Source organism: Ascaphus truei, chromosome 2 (genome assembly GCF_040206685.1).
Source record: "Ascaphus truei isolate aAscTru1 chromosome 2, aAscTru1.hap1, whole genome shotgun sequence".
NCBI classification, from domain to species: Eukaryota; Metazoa; Chordata; class Amphibia; order Anura; family Ascaphidae; genus Ascaphus; species Ascaphus truei.
In genome coordinates, this window is record NC_134484.1 from 420,877,559 (window position 1) to 420,901,644 (window position 24,086).

A 24,086-nucleotide genomic window follows, 5' to 3' on the forward strand; every position below is an offset into this window, starting at 1 on the left:
AGGAGATGTTACTGCAGGTAAACTATTAGCAACAAAATGGTGGAGGTGAAGCACACAACTTGAAACCGAATTACTTACAGGGGCTTATTCTAGTAGCTTTGATAAAATCAATGCCAAATCGAAGTTTTGGCATGACCTACCTCACGGTCTGACGTTTGTGTTATATCACGGTATTTAGAAAGAGTTATCGCAAGTCAGATACCGTGAGGTAGGAAAATGCCATACAGCTCGGGATAGCAGTGTCTTTATCTCTGTCTTTTTCTAAGTTATCAGAACACAAAGAACACTGTATGATGTAAAGACACAATACATACAGATAAGGCCCTATTGTTGAACTCAAAATCTGAGGGGTAGGTCACCCTGGTAAAAAAGCAACAACACAGGAATAATCTGAACCAAACCTAGAAATAGTATTTAAATATGCTTTATTAATGTTGGTTAAAAATGGTACCAGAGTATATGGTGAATGGAATGAACTAAATACAGTGAGTGCTATTGGGGCAAATTGCCTGAATGTTAATCCAAAAACATTGGAATAATAAACATAAGCACTATGAATAACAGCACACAATCAATGCCTATTGTTTAAGGCAGTGAAGGCTAACTGTAGTGGATGACGTCACTGGAGCGCTATATAAAATATATACATCCACTAGAGGCAATTCAGTTAGTGTGAACTCTAGCTCACTGTAAACCATGCATCAATGATGGGTTAGAAGGCAAAACAGTAGCAAAGATAATCATTGGTAACACACATAGATATTAGTATTAATTATTAGTATTAATATTAGCTGACATACATAGACCGATAGAACAATTAGCGCTCCAGTGACGTCATCCACTACAGTTAGCCTTCACTGCCTTAAACAATAGGCATTGATTGTGTGCTGTTATTCATAGTGCTTATGTTTATTATTCCAATGTTTTTGGATTAACATTCTGGCAATTTGCCCCAATAACACTCACTGTATTCAGTTCATTCCATTCACCATATACTCTGGTACCATTTTTAACCAACATTATAAAGCATATTTAAATACTATTTCTAGGTTTGGTTCAGATTATTCCTGTGTTGTTGCTTTTTTACCAGGGTGACCTACCCCTCAGATTTTGAGTGCGTCAATAGGGCCTTATCTGTATGTATTGTGTCTTTACATCATACAGTGTTCTCTGTGTTCTGATTAGTCTCCCTGCCCTATTGCACCAGTCTGATTTAGTGATCTTAGCGGTCACACTAGGTTGAGCGGGTGCAATCCCTTTTTTTTTCTAAGTTATGCAACTGCGATCTGCCTGCTGTCTTTAAGAGCTCCACAGAGAGCGCGGCATCTCCCTGGGCAGCTCTTACAGGTGATAGCACTGTTTTTATTTTATTTTAAAAACACAGTATTGAAGAAGGGGGTCTCCGAAGCTTAACTGCATTCATTTCAGCCTTGGGAACCCCCTGCTTCCCGATTTACAGGCCATGGTATGGGGTGTCGGTATCTCCCAGTTTTGTTTAAATCATGTGACCGGTGATCTTAGCAGAGACCGGTGATCCTAGCAGAGATACTAGCACCCCTTACCGGGGGCTGTAACTCAGGAAGAATGGGGTCCCTGAGGCTGAAATGAATGTGGTTCAGCTCCGGAGACACCTGCTTCAATGCTGTGTTTTTAAAATAAAATAAAAACAGCTTCATTACCTTAGTGACTAGCTGCTAAGGTAATGAAGGGGTTAAACTAGAGTACCTAGTTTGTTGGTGGTAGAGGGGCTGGGTGAAGGGGCTAGATGCACCAGGAAAGTTGTTAGTCCTACCGGGAAGCTTGTGTTAATTACCTTAATGTTTACTACTGCTAAGGTAATGAAGGGGTTAACCCCTTCCACTACCCACCAGAGAGGCCTAACTACCAACTCCGGGGCAACTACCCCCTTTAATCATCCCCTCTAGCCGCAATAAACATTACAGTACAATACAACAACCAATACTATCCAATACACCAATTGATTGCCAATGTGGTTACCTATGCCCTCAATGGGAGAATGGATAACCCCAATATCAATGAATGGGCACCCTACTACCCACCCCCTCTACCACCAACCCCCCACCCCCGCCCCACCCAACACATACAGTAATGTAATGAGCAAAATCCCTATTATTCAGATTGGGATAATAGCTAATTTTCCCATTAAAAATAAAACAGTACCCAGCTAACATATTGTAAATTAAAGTTGTACTTACCCCTGCCAGGATGAAGGCTGGCCTTGTCCTCATCTCTTTCCTATACATCCTCCATGGGCAGCAATATTAAAATAATAAAATTAACTACTCACTACTAACACCTTAATCACCTTAGCGTTTAGTAACCTCTATAGTAATTAAGGGGTTAACCCTGCCCGCTACTCACCCAGGAGGCCTAACCACCATTCCAAAGCAACTACCCCCATCCTCCACCCCCTATGTCCCCATCACCACACATACAAATGGGCAAAAGCACTAGTAGTCAAAAATAGCTAATAGCACGTTTGCCCATTTGTTTTTAAAACAAAGTAAATACACAGTAAAATAACATTTCCATAACATTCCAATACATCAGAGCAGGATGTAATTTCTCTACAGAAGGACTTGGGGAGACTGGAAATGCGGGCAGGTAAATGGCAGATGAGGTTTAATACAGATAAATGTAAGGTTACGCATTTGGGATGCAAGAATAAAAAGGCGACTTACAAATTAAATGGGGATACATTGGGGGAATTGTTGATGGAGAAGGATTTAGGAGTGCTTGTAGACAGCAGTCTTAGCAAAGGTGCCCAAAGTCATGCAGTAGCTGCAAAGGCAAACAAGATCTTATCTTGCATTAAACGGGCAATGGATGGAAGGGAAGTAGACATAATTATGCCCCTTTACAAAGCATTAGTAAGACGACACCTTGAATATGCAGTACAATTTTGGGCACCAATCCTAAGAAAAGACATTATGGAACTAAAGAGAGTCCAGAGAAGAGCCACCAAATTAATGAAGGGGATGGACAATCTAACTTATGAGGAGAGGCTAGCTAAATTAGATTTATTTACATTAGAAAAGAGGCGTCTAAGAGGGGATATGATAACTATATACAAATATATTCGGGGACAATACAAGGAGCTTTCAAAAGAACTATTCATCCCACGGGCAGTACAAAGGACTCGGGGACATCCCTAAGGTTGGAGGAAAGGAGATTTCACCAGCATCAAAGGAAAGGGTTCTTAATAGTAAGGGCAGTTAAAATGTGGAATTCATTACCCATGGAGACTGTGATGGCAGATACAATAGATTTGTTCAAAAAAAGGTTGGACATCTTTTTAGAAAGGAAAGGTACGTATACAGGGATATACCAAATAAGTATACAGTACATGTGAAGGATGTTGATCCAGGGATTAATCCGATTGCCAATTCTTGGAGTCAGGAAGGAATTTATTTTTCCCCTTATGAGATATCATTGGATGATATGACTCTGGGTTTTTTTGTTTGCTTCCTGTGGATCAATAAGTAAGTATAGACATACTGTAGGATAAAGTATCTGTTGTCTAAATATAGCATAGGTTGAACTTGATGGACGTACGTCTTTTTTCAACCTCATCACTATGTAACTATGTAACTATGTAACTATTAGACAGTAGGCAATAAACCCATTGATTGTGACTGTGGTAAACCATGCCCACAATATGGGCATGGATTGCCACAATGGCGATGAATAGGACACCTAAAAAAAACAACCACCAAATAAAAAACACTACAATTCAAGAAAAACAAACATTTGCCAATAAACCCATTGATTGTCACTGTGGTAAACCATGCCCACCCCCTCTACCCACAACAAACTGGGCACTGATATTTAACCCCTTCATTGCTTTAGGGGTTAGCCGCTAAGGTAAGGAAGCTGTCTTTAAATGTATTTTTATTACATCGGATGAAAGCTGGGGGTCTCTTCTGAAATGGTATTAATGCCGGAAAGCTCCGGAGAAAATCTGTGAGTTGCAGCTGAGATGTGAATCTCAGAGCATCCTGAACAGCTCAATTTCTCCAAAAATGCGAGTTTGAGCATTTTTTTAGCTCCCGCTCAGTTCGTCTGAGTGGGAGAGCTATTGATTTGGAAGAAACGGGTTTCGAGTGAGTTTAGTATGTTATTGGAGTTTTCTGAATAGCTTCACATGCAAACTCGCTCGAGAAGTGTCCAAAACTCTCGTTAACTCACTTATTGAAAATACAGTACTAGAATAGGCCCCTTAGTGAAGCATTTTGCAGGGCTTTGAATTTGGGGGAAAAACACTTAAAATGTAACATATTTAATTTTGGACAGTTTCGCACATCCCTATTGAAGAAACTGTTGCAGCGTGAAATATGAGCTATAACCCTTATCGCCTAGTATTGAAGTTAAATCTAGAAAACATACAGTACTAGAAAGGTGAAGCTAATTCACTTTATGTCAAATTAACTCCCGTGTTAAAATGAAGAGGTTGAAAAAAAAAATCTCTCAAATGTATTATGTGAAATTGAATGACACCGATTTGAATATAAAATGAGATAGAAATTAGGAAATTCTCATCAGCTTTCAGAATTTCATTATTCCATTTAATATGATGGCTAATCTGAACGCTAAATTGTTTATTGCTTCATATTGTTTTGGCAGGGAATCAATGAAGAAAAAACAACTTACAAATACAGATGGCGTGGCAGAAAATGATAAACCAAATGAAAATAGTGAAGCAAATAAAAGTTCTCAAGGTAAAAGTGAAGAGGAAGCAGCTGTTGTTATCCAAAGCCATTTTAGAGGACATAAAGAACGGAAGGAACTAAAAGACGATCACCAAAAAGTACAAGAACAAGATAAACTAACAGCAACAAATCTAGAAATAGAAGATAAGCCAATTCAAGAAAAGGAGCATGATAATGAAAATGCTGCTGCTGCTGCTGCTGCTGCTGCTGCTGCTGCTGGTGATGGTGATGGTGATGGTGATGGTGATGGTGATGAGGATGAGGATGAAAGTACTTCCAGAAAAGATGAGGCTGCCATAATAATCCAGAGCAATTACCGAGGTCATAGAGATAGAAAGAAACTCCAAGAAGGAAAGAAGCATCTGGAAAGTGATACAACTTCATATGGAAATCATCAGGCTGATGGGGAAGTTAAAAAAGGAGATACTCAAGAGCCGGATCACCAGGTTTCCAATGAAAAAATGCCTGAGAACAATTCAACCCTATCAACAACTCTAGATAATAAAATAAACAATGAGCAGGAAAAGGAAATTCCACTTACCAGCGAGAGCTGTGATTTGACAGCAGAAGGCCATCATGAGAAGAATGTATCTAGTGAAAACAAGTCACGTGTACAGGAGACACTAATAGACAATGAGGAAAAGCTAAACACGCTAGGAAATCAGGAAGACTTAGAGAAAGCTGGAGTAGATATACAGAGCAATAATGGCGGATTAACAGAAAGAGAACAATTACAAAATGATGGAAAATTATGTGACAAAAAGAACACTATGGAAACATATACAATAAGTGATGAAAGTGATGCAAATGTGCAGATTTGCTTCCAGAAGGAAATTGAAGATTTGTCAATCTTTACAGAACAGGTGAGAAATCTTCAGATCAATTTGCATGTAATTAGCTTTTACTATGTACTTAAATATTGTCTCAGGTATGAGATTTTGCCATGAATGCTTTTGAATAGAATGTGTGAGAAATCCCAGAAGCAATGTCCCTGCTAATCATATTAGCCATAGGTTTCCCTTCTGTAATTAATTATTTACAAGGGACCAAAAACTATCCGTTCTGTGCATTACACATATTTTCAATTGTCATAATTTTGATATCCAAACAATATCACTCTACAATCTTGGTAGTTACCACACAGCCCAAGCTCCTTTAAAAACATAGCATTTGGACACAACTACAGTATTAAAAAAAAAAGCATAGATACAGGGTCTCACAGGACATATACAATGTGAACCACCAAGGCGAATTAAATACTATTCAGTATCTTTAGGACTTGTTCAGGGTCCCAATATTTTCAAACCCCACCAGAAGCATTTATGAAATTTAACTCATGAAATGATCGTATCCTGTTTCCTTAGCATGGATATCCCCATATTTGTAAGAATAGAACTCTAACTTCGGTGACTGAGGCAGTGAAGTGACCAATCACAGAATACTCTGGTTGTCTATATTTCAGAAAATATAAATTGTCTCTGAGTGCATCATTGCTTAGTTACTGTAATTGCATGAGAAAGTAGTGGTGCGTCAATCTGTGTAATGATACCTAATTGGGCCCCTTTTCTTTTTTTATGGAATGTTTTGATATGAGAAATGTATTGGATGTTATATTTTCTTAAAGTTGATAAAATGACTGGTTATATGGTCTGTAATATAGCACATTCAGACAAAATATAGATGGAGAAAAGGTGGCATGGCTTGGATTGATGCCTGTTTAAAGGGGGGTGAAGTAACTCATCAAACTGGGTGCAACCAGTTCACAAAATACTTAATTTTCCAAACCTCAAACCCTGTGTTTGCCTATACTCGCTCTACATTTTTGTTTCCTGATCATTTTTAAAATTGTTTTCTAGATATCTAAGTTATCTGAGAACTATTTAATTCTTCAACAAAGGCTTAATGATATGATTATGTCATATCAACTGAAACCTGAAGAGACTGCTGCTTACTTGAGAGGAAAGATGACGAAGGACAGTCACTCTTATGAAAATGAAGCAGGTACTGTAAACTGTTCTTCGTGTGTAAATTCCAAAAACATTTAGGGAGAACAACAGTCTACAGATGTCTGTAGACAAGATTTTTCAGCAATGAGAAATGCTAAAACAGCAAGTCATGCTCTGAAGTTGGTGGATTGTAAACATCAGGAAGTACTTCTTCCCTGAAAGTTGTGGATCTACGGAATAGACTCCTACTGTAGTAAAGAATTTGGAGATACTGTAGTTAAAAATTTTACACACTTAAGATACACACAGGAGCAGGGTGGAACTACCGTAGTAGGGGGGAGAGCAGGACAGTTGCCCTGAGTGCAGCCACTTAGAGGGCTTAGGTTAGGCTGGCATTGATGGACGGTGGCAGAGATGGAAAATGGCGGTGGTGTATAAGAGTGGGAGTAGATAGCGTAGCACACCCCCGCAGTCCGATGCGGAAGTTAGTCACAACTTCCAGTGTCTGCAGCCTGGACAGGCTCCGCTCCATCCGACAGGTAGGGACGGGGGGAGCCGGGGGGTGTGGGCGAGTGCAAGAAATGGATGGGGGAAGCAGGCGAGAGCAAGAAATGAATGGGGGAGGAGGGGGAAAGCAAGAAATGGATGGGGGAGGAGGGGGAAAGCAAGAAATGGATGGGGGAAGAAAGGAAGACTAAGAAATGGATGGGGGAGCAAGAAATGGATGGGGCAGGGGGAGAGCAAGAAATGGATGGTGGAGGGGGGAGAGCAAGACATAGGATGGAGGCTGGGAAGAGCATGGGGAAGAGAGAATGGGAGGGATGAGGAGAGCGAAGGGGAGGGGGAAGTGAGAATTTGGGAGGGGAGAGAGAGAATGGGAGGGAGAAAGAGAATGGGAGGGAGGGAGGGGGAGGAGAGACTGGGGAGGGGAAAGAAATAATGGGGGAAGGAGGAAGTGAGAATGGGGAGTGGTGTATGGGGGGAGAGACAGAGAATGGGAGGAGTGTATAGGGGAGGGAGAGAGGGGATCATGTCAAGCCAGGGCAAGTCCCCCCAACATACACAAGATTCACAAATACAGTTAAAAATGACAGAATTATTTTCCCCTGGTTCTATAAATTTGAAGGGGGAAGTTGTGCAGTTGGTGGAATTTGCCCCGGGCACAAAAAATAGCTAATTCCTCCTCTGCACAGGAAATATAGAAAACACTATTGACATTGCTTTACCAACCAAATTCAGCATTCCCACTGAAAAACAGGGGAGAGCAAGAAATGGATGGGGGAACAGTGACCAAGAAATGGGGGGAGCAAGAAATGGATAGTGGAGGTGGGTAGCAAGAATAGGAGGGTGAGAGAGTAAGACATTGGTGGGGAATAGAGGAGAGAAACACCTGGAGAGGTAGAGAGCAAGAAATGGGGGAGAAGAAAATCAACGGGGGCGTCAAATAACGCTGCAGGGTCACTATGTCACGTTGCCATGGCAATGAACGTGTCAGAACGCCGTAGCCAAGGTAAGGAGGGGAAGAGATGGCAGGGGGATGGAGGGGGGAAAGATTGCGCACCCCTGCTCTAAGTGGGTCATCTCCTTTAAAAGTATAATTTGTTACTCATCTCAACTTCCTTAAATGAATTAATTTACCTTGTAATGATTTGGTCTGCATGCAATATGTGCCAACTACAGTAGAACAATGGAAAGATGTAGATAATAATGTTTTGATGGTAAGTATATTTTAAAATTCTTATTCTCATCTTTATATACAGTATCTCCTCTATTTCTCAGCTGCTACATTAGCTAAAACTTGCATCAATGTATCAACGCTGGAAAAAAATTGGATACACAAAATGACAAATTAGTCTGTTCCTGACAAGCTAACAAGTGTTATTATAGTATACAATCGATTAAAACATACATGGTGCTCAAGGGGGAAGTACTGTAGGAATATGTGTTTGTGTTACATTGTCTGTTTGTGTAATGAATGTGTATCTTCTTGCCCATTGCTGATTTATGATATGTTTTGTTTATTGGTGGTTTTAGTGAAAGGCAGCACATTTTAGGATGGCAGTACTGTAAGTGCCCATGGCTATGGTAATGTGTTTGTACTGCACCGACACACTTTATTCGAGCAAATACCCAGTATGTACCTGGCAGATACCTGGAATGCGCCGCTCCTCACCTCTGACAAGCCCCGTTGCGTTTGCCTTCTCAGCCTGGGTTCATGCCTGGCTGACGGGCGGCTGATCTGTTAAATGATAATGATTAGGATTTAATAGGCTGCAATGCTTCGCGTGTCTACCAGATGGAATAAATTCATGAATTGTAATGCAGTATATATATATGTACTGTGCAGTATTGCAGCCAACAGGAATAAAATGCTTCAATCCCTGCCGGAAAATAACTCAATGCACTCGGGCAGAAAACAGTCACAAACCTCAATGCACCCGGGTATACCCGAATTCGTGGGACTAGCCGAGCTCGAATAAAGTGTGTCGCCAGTGTATGCCCACTTTTTAGATAAAGAAAGTGACAGGTGCTGGTTGTAGTTCATAGTTGTAGAGTTTGTTTTATTAAACGTGTGATCACTTTTATCAAAATAGCTAAGTGTTGAGTCTGCATAAGTATAGCAAGTAATTGGTGTATTGGGCCACAGACTGTGTTTGTTTATTTATTTATTTATAAAATATTTTACCAGGAAGTAATACATTGAGAGTTACCTCTCGTTTTCAAGTATGTCCTGGGCACAGAGTAAAACAAATAATACATGGTTACAAATACAGTTACATAAATGAACAGGGTATACATTATTTACAAGACATTGCGTGCACAGTTAATGAAAATATATATTATGGGCGTATGAAACAGTTACAGACCAGATTAAAATGTAAGACAGCCTTAGATTTGATGGTATGGTATGGTATTAAAGCTGCAGTCTCCCCAAGAATGAAAGTGAGCTATTGACAGTGGCATGTTTTATCGATAAAATGTAGCTAATTGACACCTTTAAGAAACAGACAAGTATATATTTTTAAACATTTAACATTTTTACAGTGAAAAAGTGTTTTGTATGTTCTTTATTTTCTATTGTACTAAAGTCTTTTGGTGACAAGCCTACTTGCCATTTCCAAAGTCACAGGTAAATGTTCTCTGTTCTCTACAAAGTAATTATGAGGCCATCTTTCGTCAAACAGATAAACATACATGACTGATATGCTTCAATGTAGAGTTCCTAGAGGAATATATGGTATAACATTATCACAAGATACAAATACTAGTATCCGTTACTTGAATGCTTTCTAAGGAAGCGAGTTACACTGATAAGTTGTTTACGTTGCATTTTTGACTTGCCAAAGTGGCCTCGGTGGGACTCAAACTGTCATGTTAAAATCACTTACATTACTATAGCTGACACATTGTGCAAGTTCATTTCTTCCACTATTCCACATAATTACAGTATAACATAATCTATGCTCCTTGGTTGTTTGGATTCCCTTGTGATAATCAGAGAGTCTTACAGGAGCTGTCACCACACACCTAAAAATAAAGGGTTTCAACAATGTTTCTCGAGATATACACATTTTTTTTGCCTGAAGTTTTCAAATCAGGCAAAACTTGAATTTTATGTGCAAACATTTTTGCAGAAATTGCAAGCTTTACAAAACAAATGAACGCATTAAAGGTCAGTGTGCAATGTCATGTGACCCTTTGTATACACCAATTTTCGATAATTCTGATGGCGCAATATTGGTCGGGCAAAATTGGTCAAATTATATGTAATGTGAACTTTCACAGAAAAATTGGGAGCTTAAAATTTAAGAGAAAAATTAGCAAAGCAAATTGTAAGACATTTGCATCTCTTTTTTATATAGCTATTTTATTTTCTTCATTTTATGCAAAGGCATAAAATTTTGAAATAAATGTGACTTTTGTTTATATTTTTTATTAATATTTTTTTATTAATATAATCTGGCAATCATCCATATTTTAGCTAATAAACAAAGATATTTCTTCATTTTCCTTTGTCTGTATGTGGGACATGTATTTGCAGTGTTAGTGTTATCAGAAGTTTACACTGCCTACTGGCAGCAGGCACTCCAGATGACTTTGTTACATAGTTACATAGTAAATGAGGTTGAAAAAAGTCATGCGTCCATCAAGTTCAACCTATGCTAAATTTAGATGACAGATACTTTATCCTTTATTTTATCCAATTTACTTACAGTATATTGATCCAAAAGTAGGCAAACAAAAATCCCCAGTGAAATATCATCCAATGATTTCTCATAAGGGGAAACATAAATTCCTTCCTGACTCAAAGAATGACAATCAGATTACTCCCTGGATCAACATCTTTCCCATGTTTACTTATTTGGTACATCGCTCAATACCTTCCCGTTCTAAAAAGATGTCCAAACTTGTTTGAACAAATCTATTGTATCTGCTATCACAGTCTCCATGGGTAATGAATTCCACATTGTAACTGCCCTTACTGTAAAGAACCCTTTCCTTTGTTGCTGGTGAAATCTCCTTTCCTCCAACCTTAAGGAATACCCCCGAGTCCTTTGTACTGCCTTGGGATGAATAGTTCTGAGAGGATTCCTGATATACCCACAAGTCTTAAGTGATACTGGACTCCCTTTCAAAACACTTGGGTATAGGATATCCAATCTATCCTGATGTCATATTCCCAAAGCCTAACTCAGGGGTGCGCAAACTATTTGAGCTGCGCCCCCTTTGCCTGCTCCGCCCCCATGCCCGCACCCCCCTTACTTCTTTTTCTGGGGTCTTGTGAATCAAGTCACTGCATCGCCATGGCAACTGGCATCAAATTACGCCACGGGTCATGTTCCGTCACATGACCCCATGGCATAATTTGATGTCAGTTGCCATGGCGACCGTCACACCGAGCCTCTGAATCCCGGTAAGTGAAGTTACAGGGGCCTCACGCAATCCACCGGCATTTAATTTAAAAGCCTTTGGAACGAGCAAGGGGGCATTTGCAACCGCCCGCGCCCCCCCCAGAAAAATCTTGCGCCCCCCAGTTTGCATACCCTTGGTCTAACTGCTGATTGCCCAGTTTAAGTGCAATACATGCCTGCTTTATCCAGCTAACCTGTGAGTGCATATATTACCCTTCTACCTCAGAATACACACTTTAATACACAGAATTTAACTATTTGTTTTTTTTCTACCCGCATGTGGTTCTGGGAGTTGTGCCCCAATCTTTGTATCTGTGTTCCTGTGAGACCTTGTGGAGGGTCTTTTCCTTGGAGGAGCACCTCAGAAACTGCCAAATGGTGGTATTTGATACATTTATTTATATGATGTATTACTTGTATATCACTGGTTTTCATGTGCATTTCACATATATTTTACTTATGCATCCTATTGTATTTGTTTGTTTGCTATCACAGAATGACAATGAAGTTACTTATGGCCGTCAGCAAATTAATTTTGTTCTTTAAAAATATTGTATTATTATTTATTATTTAACAATGCCATGACTGTCGAGATCTGCTACATGACAGTGTGCTTTGGTCAAGTAATGTAGTAAAAGTGGCAGAGTTTGTAATGGAGAAATGTGAGAAGCACAAGCATATCTTAAAACATTTGCTAATCTGCCTTTGTTCATATTTACTAAACTGTGCTAATCCATATGACACCTTGCGCTTCTATAATGTCTTATGCACCATTAACATATTTAATTGGGCCATATTTACTAATCAGTGCTAAGCAATGTCCTCTATCTGTCTTGTATCATTGTACTTATAGTGCTTTTGGTGTGTGTTGTATTTTTATCAGATGAACCAAAAAAGATAGAGTAGAACACACGTTAAGTCAAATGATTTTCAACAACAAACAGCAGCAATGCTGTAAGCGCGCCAAATATCCAAGTTTAATAAACGCTGCTATTTTACTTTATGGAAATATTTCTAATGAACAGCTTACTCTCTACCACTTTCTTGCAATCAGTGAATACCATTGAGTGTCAACCTTTTGTTCTTCCTTCAATCATATCACATTTACATAATTACTGTTTGGGTTTTGTGACAATTCATCATATTTATACAATATCGCTAGCAAGAATATCAATTCATAGCTCAAGCGCTGCCATCTAAGCTGTTTTTCCTTGCCAAGCATAACTACATGTCTATATTTATAAGACAACAATGAGGCATAATTATTTCACATATGGGCAATTTTAGCATTATTCTTTTTTAGAATGCAGGTTTCAAATTGGGGACATGATTACTATATACAGATATATCCAGGATCAATTTTAGGAACTTTCAATGGAGCCTTTCCATTCCAAGGATAGTACTGACATTGGGACATCCCTTGAAGGAGCAATGCATCAAAATAAATGATTAATTTCCTATCCATGGAGACACTAGATATATTTAAGAAAAGATTAGACACTGCTGGGTTGTTGAGAATATTTGTGTAGCGGGGGCGAGAAGGATTGTGGAGAAAGGTAGTGTTGAAGGATTGCGGAGCAGGTCCAGCATTGCAGGGGAGCACTGTCTCCGCTGGGGAGGAAGGCCCAGCTATGATGACGATCACGGAAGCCGTGCCCAACTTTGGGTATCAGGTGGACCCACCCTCCAAGCTGCCGGGTCCGGGACAGTTGTACAGGCTCTACACGCTTTTTGACAGCCCAGCTGTACTATGATATGCCAAAAAAGTTCAAACATAAGTGCACTGACCAAAAGTAGAGACTGACAGAAGTCAGGAAGGATTTTTTTTCTTTTGTGAGATGGTTGATAAATGCACAGGGTATTTTTTGCACCATTCCACTAAATCAGTCTAGAGATGTTGCCCCCCCCCCCTAATGTTCCTGTCCATATGAAAACATGGATCTGCCACCTTTCCCAGAGCTGCAGGAAAATTATTTTGTTTTTCTCCCACAGTATGAGTATATCACACAGTAAGAAGTTAACATTTAAAGGAGCAGTTCCTCCGACTCGTTCTTTTTGTGTGTTTTTTTAGCCATCTCTGACCTTTACCTTTCCCCTTCCTCACACTCTTTAGCTTAGCTTCAGCTCCATGACCCACTAGTTCCTACGATAATTGCCAGGGGAAGGTGCCACCAGTACCATCCCATTCAAGGGGGAAAAAAAACGAGGTGTTTAATTCTCCCGCATTACATGAGCCAATAGGAAGCCATGAATTCATCATTCACAGCTTCCAAAATGTCTCAGGTGATGCATGGATTTAAGTATTAGGCTGTAAACAGAGACTCCTTTCCAAGAAATGTATCTCGGGATCCAAGAGGTCCCCGCAGCTGAAATTAAAGCGGTTCTTCACTTGAAAACCTTTTATAAAAAAATGAACCTACTATTATATTATGTAGCAAGGTAAATCTTATCTTCTTCACTTGCAAGAGAATTACTTATTTGTTTTGTAAAATGAGGAATCCTCAAAATGCAGTCATTGTTTTTTATTTAAAGTAGCCGTTGATGATATCATCAATATATTTAAGTGCTCGTATCTTGGCTTTGCTTAATCTTACATGTTCAACGCAAGTTTTGAATAATACAAAGTAATATAAATTATGCTTATAAAGAAGATGTATAATTACAGCAAACTATTTAGGCTCAGATCCACAGAGTTTCATTAACACAGGGCTTATAATGTCTTGTTAACAAAATGAGTAACAGATGTTACAGTATACTAACTAGGTTACCATGAATCCACAAAGCTAATGGTATTCAAAAACAATGGCCGTTACTTCTCATTAGCATGTGTCTAACATCATGGTAAGTTAGCACTGCCTCATGTTAGCTTCACATCTAGGCACAGAAATATAGGAAAGAGAGTGATGTGCTTTCTCTCTCTCTTCCCTAAAGCCTACAGTATATTTCATTTTCTGTGTCGATGCCTTTAGGTATGACCTCATTTGGTCAATAACGGAACTCTGTGGATCTGGGTTTTAAATGGCATTAACATGGCATTATCATGAATGTTTCATGTTACTGCCTATCAATATAGCTACTTCTCATAACACTTAATGCATGTGATACCAATGACACAACATGTTTCTAAAAGTACTTAAATAGACTTATGTGATACTCCGATACTCTTACTAGAATAGTAGTCAACCTTGAGAGAGCGGTAGCTAAATTATAAAGCCCATTGCCAAATTATTCCAAAGCCAGTCTGGGAATGGCAGTGGAAGGAATAGGCTGCAAGGAAGTGCTCTGGGCACCTTGGTTTGAGCACAAGTGGCACAGGCAGCCACACACTCTTTGACATAGCTGAGAATCTCCTGCCACTTGTACGTGTGTGATAAATATTTAGATGTTTTCTTTACTCCGGAATGGTAGACTAACTTGGTCTGATGTCCCCAACATAGAACCTCTTTGCGGATGCACGTAGAGTCTTGAAATACCGAGGAGCATTGCATAAGCAAAAATGCATGACTTGGTAGTCGTAATGGCCATCTTGTGTATTGAAGGCAGTCTTCCACTTATCACCTTCCCAAATGTGGATGACATTGTAAACCCTGTGTAGGTCCAATTTTGTAGAAATGGTTGCACCTCACAGGAACTCAGAGTTCATAAATCAAAGGAAGAGCGTACCTTTTTTTTATGGTGAGTTTTTCAGGCTCCGATAATCAATACATGGCCTTAGGGAGACATCTTTCTACTCAATTAAAAATAATTTGGCTCCAGCAGGAGAACTAGACTTGCGGATAAAGCAACTTTGAAGATTCTCCGGAATGTACTCACACATAGCCCCTATCCCATAGCCCCTATCTGGACTACACCAATGCCTCTGTGGGGCTAATACTTCTGCCTGTTTGCCTGTGGTGTAGTCCAGATAGGGGCTAGGGACCTGAGGGTCAGGATTTTCAGGAGCGTGGTGAATCTCCAATATGGGATGAACAACTTGGAGGCAGATCCCAGTGCGGGTATTTCCCCATGCTGTTACCTGACCAGTGACCCAGCCAATACTGGGATTATGTTACTGCAACCACGGAAATCCCAGTAACATGGTGCAGGTAGGGGAGCCAATAACATCAAATATGATAGATTCTTTGTGAAGGATACCTACAGAGATGAGCAACGGGACTTTCTCTACAGTAATAGTGTCTGGAACAAAAGGTCTCCCATCAATGGCGGTTACTGCCAAATGAATTATTTTTGAACATAAGGGAATGGCATGAGATGTTGCGAAGCATTCATCAATGCCAACAGCGCCAGATTCCACAAAGGCCTGTGTATGCGGGAAAGAAGTTCCCCATGATATGTTGACAGAAATCAGGAGCTGTTAAGGGAATCGTGGAGATGAATAACTGAAATGCCTAGAGAGGAATCCTCCACACTCTCTAGGCACTGGAGTTTGCTGAAGAAAAAGAAAGAAAACCTGCTCTTTTCATGCAGCTGGTTGCGACAGGTTCAATGCCAGGACCAATAGAACAGAGAAATGGTAGAGCACAACCGGAATTATCCAAAAAAAAAAAGAATTAAAAAGAGGAAAGTGCGTTATCCATAAAAGGGTTTAATAGTCATGGAAAAAAAAGGGCAAGGCATTACCCTAACAACATGTTTCGTGCTACACAGAGCACTTTATCAAGGCATACACATCCTGTCATCATTAACATATTTAAAGGTTAAAAAGTAATTGGCTTACCAATCCTGGAGCGAATGCAGGAACCTCCCCATGATCTAACTGGTGTGGGGTCAGTCAGGCGGGCGCACACGCCCCCACATGCAGCCCCCGGCCCCACACGCAATCCTGTGCCAAAAGATAGGAAGCCCAGCTGTCCCGCGCTTGCGCAGAGACAGTGAGAGGCTTCCCTGCTCATATGGCCAAGGAATGTGCCTAAGGAGTGTGGTGTACCCACTAGGATACAAACTAGGATACCACACCCAGTACCCTCCCTACAATCAAGATACATCCCAGACCTCATACAGGATTTGCCATCATTATTTCATCATTACCATCACTGTATACGGTTCTTAGCACCACGCATTATATTCCCGTTCAATGCCAGGACCACCCTAATTATAGAGGTGGTGGCATCATTTGCGAGACACGTAGAGTTGGAGAGCTGGGGATCGTGACTGGTTGGTGTGACGTCATCATGCTGTGTCGCTGGCTGAAATGCATTGCTGACACGCGGAAGCTGGAGGATGCCAGCGAGACGGGGTCTGTGTGCGCAACAGTCCCCGTTCTGAAGGCTATCACCGACGCAGTGTGTCCAGCACTTATCACCATCAGAAAACAGACCCAGTTCCTTTTTCGTACAATACCTTGTCTGAAGGTCCAAAATGTGAGTGTTCATCATTAAGTATATGTTGTGTGCACCAATACATTGTTGTACCTCCTACACTATCCTGTTCTTGTTTTCTGTTTCCATGACTGGGTGGAAACCGTTGAAGCACCACGAGCAAGCTTCTAGACGGGTCCACTACATTTAAGATACCACCCCCCAGTTTGGGACCTAAAGCTTGTATACCAGAATCATATTGTGAGTGTGTTTTTTGGAGAGTGCATTTTCACCCCACCCTATCCCTGTGTTCAAACAGGATTGCACTATTATTGTGTTTCTTTTCCAATTATCCACCGATGGCTTGTGCTCCCTGAGTTTTCCATTATTAGGACACCAGTAACCCAGATGGCCACAGTAGCTTCAGTGTGGGTGGAAGTAATGTTGGAACCACCTTGTCATAGGAGCTTCAGTGTGGGTTCTGATCGACTTAGGGATCATATGGGGCCCCAATATATCCACCACTACCCACTGAAAGGATTACCCAATCACTGGTAATGGATTCAGGGATGCTTTCGCGCAATTTCCATGTCTGCCTACTCGCAGGCAAGTGTCCAGATTTCAGAAGGTTGCCACTACCTGTGCCACTCCCGGCCAGTTAATGTTCTGGGTCAGACCGGATTTTGTGCGAGTCACTTCATGATGCACAGCTAGCGGGATCTTGTTAGCCAAGAGTAAAAGCTGGTCCCGTATGCTTCAGGTTTGACTAGCTGCCTACAGTAGTACCAGTCTATGGTTTGTCCAGAGCCTAAGGGGTTTGTTCCCTATACAAGAGCCCATGCCACCACAGTAGCAGCTCGGATTTGGGCTCAGAGTCAGAATTGGCAGCACGCTGCCTCATGCCCTCTAAGCTCAGATCTGACTGCAAGACATCCCAAAAAGCTTTGCTCTGCTTCATACCCTCATCCTTTGTCACATTTTCAAGTATGGGAGGGAGGGGAGGTCAATCATGTCAGTCTTTCCCTGGCTGAACTCACTGGTCTCTGGGAGCATTCATTTGGGTTCACTTTTGGGGATAGCTGGAGCCTCCTGGCATGCAGTGGGCCAACTTTGGATCCTGGTGACCAGGGTGACATAACCATGAGCTGCCCTAGGTCGTTGGCAAGGAGTACATCGCTCTTTAGGCCAGGCAATACACACACATCTTTGTAACCCTGGCCCCCTACCCAATCAAGGAAGACACACGCCATGGGGATAGAACACTTTTCTTTGTCAATCATGCACACATACATCTGCTAATCAGGCAAAATCTGCTCCAGTATGACCAACCCGGGGTGCACCAAAGTCGTGGTTGCTATGGTGTCAAGTAAACCGACAGCCAGCATCATGTTTACTGTTACTGGGTTGTTGGTTCCATCATCTCCAATGGCAGATATGGTGGACTAATAAGGGGTAATCACCGGAATGGGGTGCCCTTGCTCCTGGGGGTAGGTCGCATGCTACATTTTCTAGACCACCTGTTGCCACTCTCCGGCTAGCAACGCCTCTATTTAGGCAATCTAGCGGGAGGTAGCAGGATGTGGCACTGGACTGCAGTTAGCTCCTTGGCTGCAGAAGGGCAATCAACCCACATATTTCCTGGCTGACCGCACAGGTAGCACTTTTGCTCTGTCGGACGAGGTCCCTGGGCAGTGGGCAGGTTGGTGTTTTTCCATGACAGCTGTCTTGCTCTCTGGATTTTCACTGGGTGGCTGCCTTGCATCCTGGAACTTGGGACACTCGGCTGTGGTGGGCACTGGAGAGGTCATCATGCTGCCAGGAACTTGTCAGAAGTGTCAGCTGCATGTTGTGTGGTGGACAGTTTGCAGTCTACTACGCCTTCTCAGACTCCTGCATGCAGCGGAGCAGGAACCTTTCCTTTCCGAAGAGGTCCTGGAGCTTTTTGAAGGTGCCTGCTTCACAGCTGTCTACCCAGTGCCGTATATAGTGGGAAAGTCAAGAGACAAACTCCACATGAGTATCTTGGGGGCTGCAATTCAGCAGCCAAACTGGGTTTGGAAGGTCTCCGGAGTGATGGCATATTGTGATAGGAGACCTCTCTGGACTACTTAATTGTCACTGGCCTTCTCCAACTCAATCTCCCGGAATTCCTCGGCTGCTTTACCACTTAACTGGGGGTACAGGAATTTCACTCAATCGACTGTGGGTAGCTGGTGGAGGTGACAAAACTGCACATGGCCTGAAAGAGCCATCAATGTCATCCTTACCCTTGTCAAACTTTGGGATCTTTTATAGGTGAGACAAAGGGACCAGCTATCCCCTAATTCCCTACTGCTGGATGCAGCATCACTGCAGGTACATCAGCTGTTAGCCTGGAACAGGCTGGTGCCTACAAACTGCAAGGCTACCAGGGGTTCCTTTGCCAGGGGGGTTGGCCCTAATAGGGAGAGCATCTCTCAGAAGAATGCCACGGGTCCCTTGAAAGCTTCAACTTTGCTTGGTTCACTTTCCAGCTTTATTCGACCTTCGGGGAATATTGCAATTTCCATGCATCACATGGCCAATTCCTCGTTGGTACAACCACGTTGATCAGTTGACTAAACTTAATGGGGTGGTAAGGTATCACTTGTGTCTGGCACGAGGTTACTGAAAACGCTTGGCCCTGAAGTCTCAAAATGTAGACCATCTTAGTGCTGAAATGCCTACATGTATTTAAGTTCTGAGCCTAGTGATCCCACTGCTTCCACCAGAAAAAGGACATCTGTCATGATACAAGATTGATGAGACTACCAGGGATCGTAAAGCATGAGGCAGAACACTAGTTTAAAAAAGCAGAGTTTATTCAGCCAAAGTCAACAGTAAAGCCACACAAAGCAGGGTACAGTGATTGCTTTTTCTTGTTGTCTCTGTCTTGATCCGTCCAGGCTCCAATAACAAGGAGTGATTACCCCTGGATCCACAGTCCTTTCAATAGCTAGTTTCTAGACACCAATACTACCAAAGGACAATTCTGTAACTCGGCCTCAGCTTACATACTTTCCCGGCCTCCATCTAAAAACATGAAAGATTGGGTGCTGACCAATCAACAGAGAGATTGTCTACACTGGGCCAATCAGGACCCAAGGGCTTTATCAGACAGACTAATATGGGCTGGTGCAGTGCTGTAGGATATCCCCCAAAGGGTGGGCCTCGGAAAGAGGGAAATATGAACTGACCAATAGGGAACAAGCGCATGTCACTAGGACCCAGTCATCACTCCTGGGTTTCATCTCTGTACCTCCTGCAGAGTGAGACACCTCGCTCCTGGGAGGAGCACATGATCACAATGCTCTAGCTTTGGAGTGTGTGCTCTCCCAATGGGTGGGCGCATCCCACCTTAGTTTCCCATTATCCCACAACACTACACGTGGCCCAATACAATGACCAGCCCGTTGACCCATTGTGTGCCTGTTACTTAGACACGGTTACTAGTCCAGACACACAATGAGTATCACAGTATATACATGGAATACATTTTACACACATAAAGATAGCTTGTAACACAGTGGCTTCATGAGCCATTTTGTCTCCCTGGTATAATAACCCCAGCACTGGGTATCGATCTCGACTGGGCAAGGGGCAGCAAGCAGGCTCAACCACGCTGCCCCTGTGCCGTCACAATGACATGTTAAACTTCCTTCTATTGCACTCTATAATCGCCACCCAAAAATATAAAGCAAAGCAAATTACCCTAACTTACTCATGTTAAAAGAAACCTATTCAAAGGGCTTCAAATGTTTGATTTTGCAGCAAAATGATCAGTTTGTGAGCTTGAAATACAACATAGATATGTTTGTTTATTTAAACAAAATCTGATGTACATATTTGTTATTTATTTTTAATTTTTAAATAGAAGGAATAGGGAATTCACAAAGTACCATTTTTCATACACTTTATTGAGACAATTCTACAAAGCTATATTCTAAGTCATCATATATAAGGATAACATTCCATTTTCTTAGTGATTATATTTTTTTAGCTTTTCCCTTTCTGTAGTAAAGAATAAAAAGATAATAAATTGGCAATCAAAATTAATCTTTTTTTTTTTTTTTTACGTATACATACGATCTGTCATATTGTTCTTTCTTTCCACATAATTTAATGCACAATAGGCTTTACGGTTTCAAATATATCACCTTCTCAGTCTCTGAAAACAAATTAACATTTTCATAAACCTTTCACATAGTCCATGTTTCTTTATTCTAGCTGCACTGTGTCACAGTGTCAAGATTATTTTGAAAGGTATTTACAGGATCGTTCACTTTTTGTGTGTTCTTTGCCAGATTCCATTATTGGAAATGTTTTCAGGCAAAAATTGCTGTTACATGACAACTTTCCAGCTGATGAAATCAGGAAATTTCTCTGTACAGTACAGTACCTGCATTTTTTTTTAATCAGAATGCTGGAGAAGTAAAATGTTAGTTTACAGGAAGAAACATGCTGTGTTTTTTTTATTCATAAGGTGTTCGAGGCGCTTTTGTTCTCTCACATTTTCACAATTGAGGGGAAAAAATGCACATAAAAGAACCACTATGCATTTGTTATAATTCATTTCTTTGAGTGTAGAGTACCTATAAAACAGCCGTTCTGAAGGATGGCTGTGCTAAAAGTAATCCCCAGAATTGTATGTCAAACAGCATAGATTGGGATTTGTTATAGAGATATACTGTAGCAAGACTTGCTGTCTGAGAGGCCCCTGACATGTGGCCGTCTTGGCACCGAAGGATTAACACTGCGGCCGCACATGCACCACTCCATTTTAAATAAAAAGTCAACTACAGTCTAACTCATATTACTTTTTCTTTTTTGCTTCTTCCAATACTAAGTGCCTTATTGCCCTTTCTCCTGTGCCCCTCACTCGGATACCCCACTACACTTCATATATTGAACCCGCCCCCTTCCCTGTTTACTACCTTAATATACATAATATTTGATCTACTGGTTGTTTTCCATTGTAGTGCTCTGAGCGCCCGCCTTCCTCTCTTTTTTTTTCATACCTTACAGTTTAAGGGGTGCGTGCGCCACAGGTACAAAATATTTTGAGAAACTAACATTCTACTACCTACCTCTGGAACTAACAATAATCTTCCCCCCTTTCCCAGCATGGGTCCCCACTGTCATGTCAAACCTTTTTTATTAATAACTCAGTGGTCTCCTTGTCCAATGGCTTAGTAATATTGTTATCATTAGCTAACTCTAAGCACTTTATATTCAGTCATGTTCCAAATACTGTACCTGTATTGCTTAACCCACTCCTTCGGTCTGGTTATTAAGGGGTTAAGTTTTATATGGGTAATAAGAAGTATACCATATTTTTGGCCCATTGCAACCCCTTCACTTGAAAGCATGAAAGATACTGCAGGGTGTACAGTCAAAAGTAGAACAATATGAACAGTCCCAGCTTGTAGTAGTATCTCTTTAAGTAGGATTTCTGCTTAAAGGTGTACTGTATGGGGGTACTGGTGGATCCATACTGCATTGCTATCACAGTATTCAGGAAGCCTTGATTACCTGTGATAGCAAAATTCTCAAAATGGGCAAGTAGCCAGTGGCGTGAAGATCGCCTCTCTGAAAAGGCCTTACCCGGCGATTCCTTTCTGCTGCAGAGAGAGCTGCTCAGAGAGAGCCGCCTCTCCCTGTACAAATCTCACCTGAACTTTATGTTTTTTTAATATATATTTTATTACTAGTGTAGATGAGCAGGGGATCTTTGGAGCAGAACCGTGTTGATTTGAGTTCTGGGGACCCCCTGCTTCTCAAGATACAGGCCCCATTATGGGGTGCCAGTATCTCCTATGCATTTTATTCCCACGGTCACGTGACGCGGGACATTTAAATGCATAGGAGAAACCGGCACCCCATTACGCGTCTGTATCTCGTGAAGCAGGGTGCCCCCGGACCTCACATCAAAGTGGTTCTGGTCCAGAGACCCCCTGATCATCTACACTAGTAAATAACATTTATATTAAAACAGCTGCTACACTCAATAAACATTAAAAACAAAACAACACTAATACCCATCTTCTAGCCCCACATGATTGATACCAGAGGCCGCAGGTGTCTGTGAGCCCTCGGGTTGTCCCCGCAGCTGTCCGGGTGTCCTCAGGTGGTCCCCCACAGGTCCCGCTGGCCTGCGGTACCAATTGTGTGCGATTTTGTTTTTAACTAACATTTAAATAAATACAGAGGCGGCACATTTTATTTGAGTGCGGCTAGCTCCGCAAGCCTGGGGATGCCCCGGCATGCTAGCTGCACTCCCTCGGCGTGCCGCGCGTCATCGACGCGTGGCCACGCGTCATCAGGTGCCCGCGCCCCCTGCACGCGCGTCCAGGGCTCCCCGAGGGAGCCCTGGTGTCCCGCGATGTGGGGGACGGCGGCAGGGGGTTCCGGGGGACCCGGCGGACCCGGCGAGCGGAGGGAGAAAGCCCCGATCAGAGGGCGCTGGTTACTGCTGCGGCCGAGACCGGGCAAATGCTCAAATAAACTCGGCCGCAGCAGTACACCCCACTGCCCCTCCCCCCTTGGCTAGACTGATGATGTCTCGGTACGAGAGCTTGCAGAAAGAAAGAAATAATGACAGATGAAGAAAGAAGAAGGCGATAGAAGATAAAAGAAAGAAGAATTTTGTTACCTGTTCTGGATCTTCAAGGTGGATGGCATTGGATTGACATCGAGAGCTTGCAGAATCACTGGAATTCGGAGGGTCAACCCTTCGAAAGGTAAGAAAAATATTGAATGTACTGTATAGTATATCATTTTATTTTTACATGTTTTTTTATTCTATTTCTTTAGTTGTATGTTTTTCTTTGCCCATTGTCTGCTTATGTATGAATCAGTGCTCCTTTAGTGTACAGATAAATACAGTGATAGCCAGTGCATTTTTTGGCAAATGTTTGTTTTCTATTTACTGTTATATTTTCTATTTCTGTTTATTGTTTGGATTCAATTGTTAGTAATTTATATGGCTTGTTTTATTTCATGTTCAAATTGTTTAGTGGTTTTATGTAATTATTTATTTTGTTGGCTAATGGTTTTAATTGATGTGTTGCCTAGTGGTTTTATTAATTAATTGATTTGTTGGTTAGTGCTTTTGTTTACCTAATTGGTTGGCTAGTGCTTTTATTTATTTAATTAGTTGTTTGGCTAGTTGTTTTATTTATT

At 41.5% G+C, this 24,086-nt stretch overlaps 1 protein-coding gene across 1 annotated transcript in view; it reads left to right on the forward strand.

Moving 5' to 3' along the window:
• Positions 1 to 24,086, forward strand: part of LOC142487761 (myosin-IIIa-like) — a 157,775-nt gene that overhangs the window by 74,585 nt on the left and 59,104 nt on the right. Inside the window, exons 19-20 of the mRNA XM_075587611.1 lie at positions 4,645 to 5,593; positions 6,587 to 6,731. Of these exons, the coding sequence (XP_075443726.1) occupies positions 4,645 to 5,593; positions 6,587 to 6,731 (1,094 nt within the window). The remainder of the gene's footprint in view (positions 1 to 4,644; positions 5,594 to 6,586; positions 6,732 to 24,086) is intronic.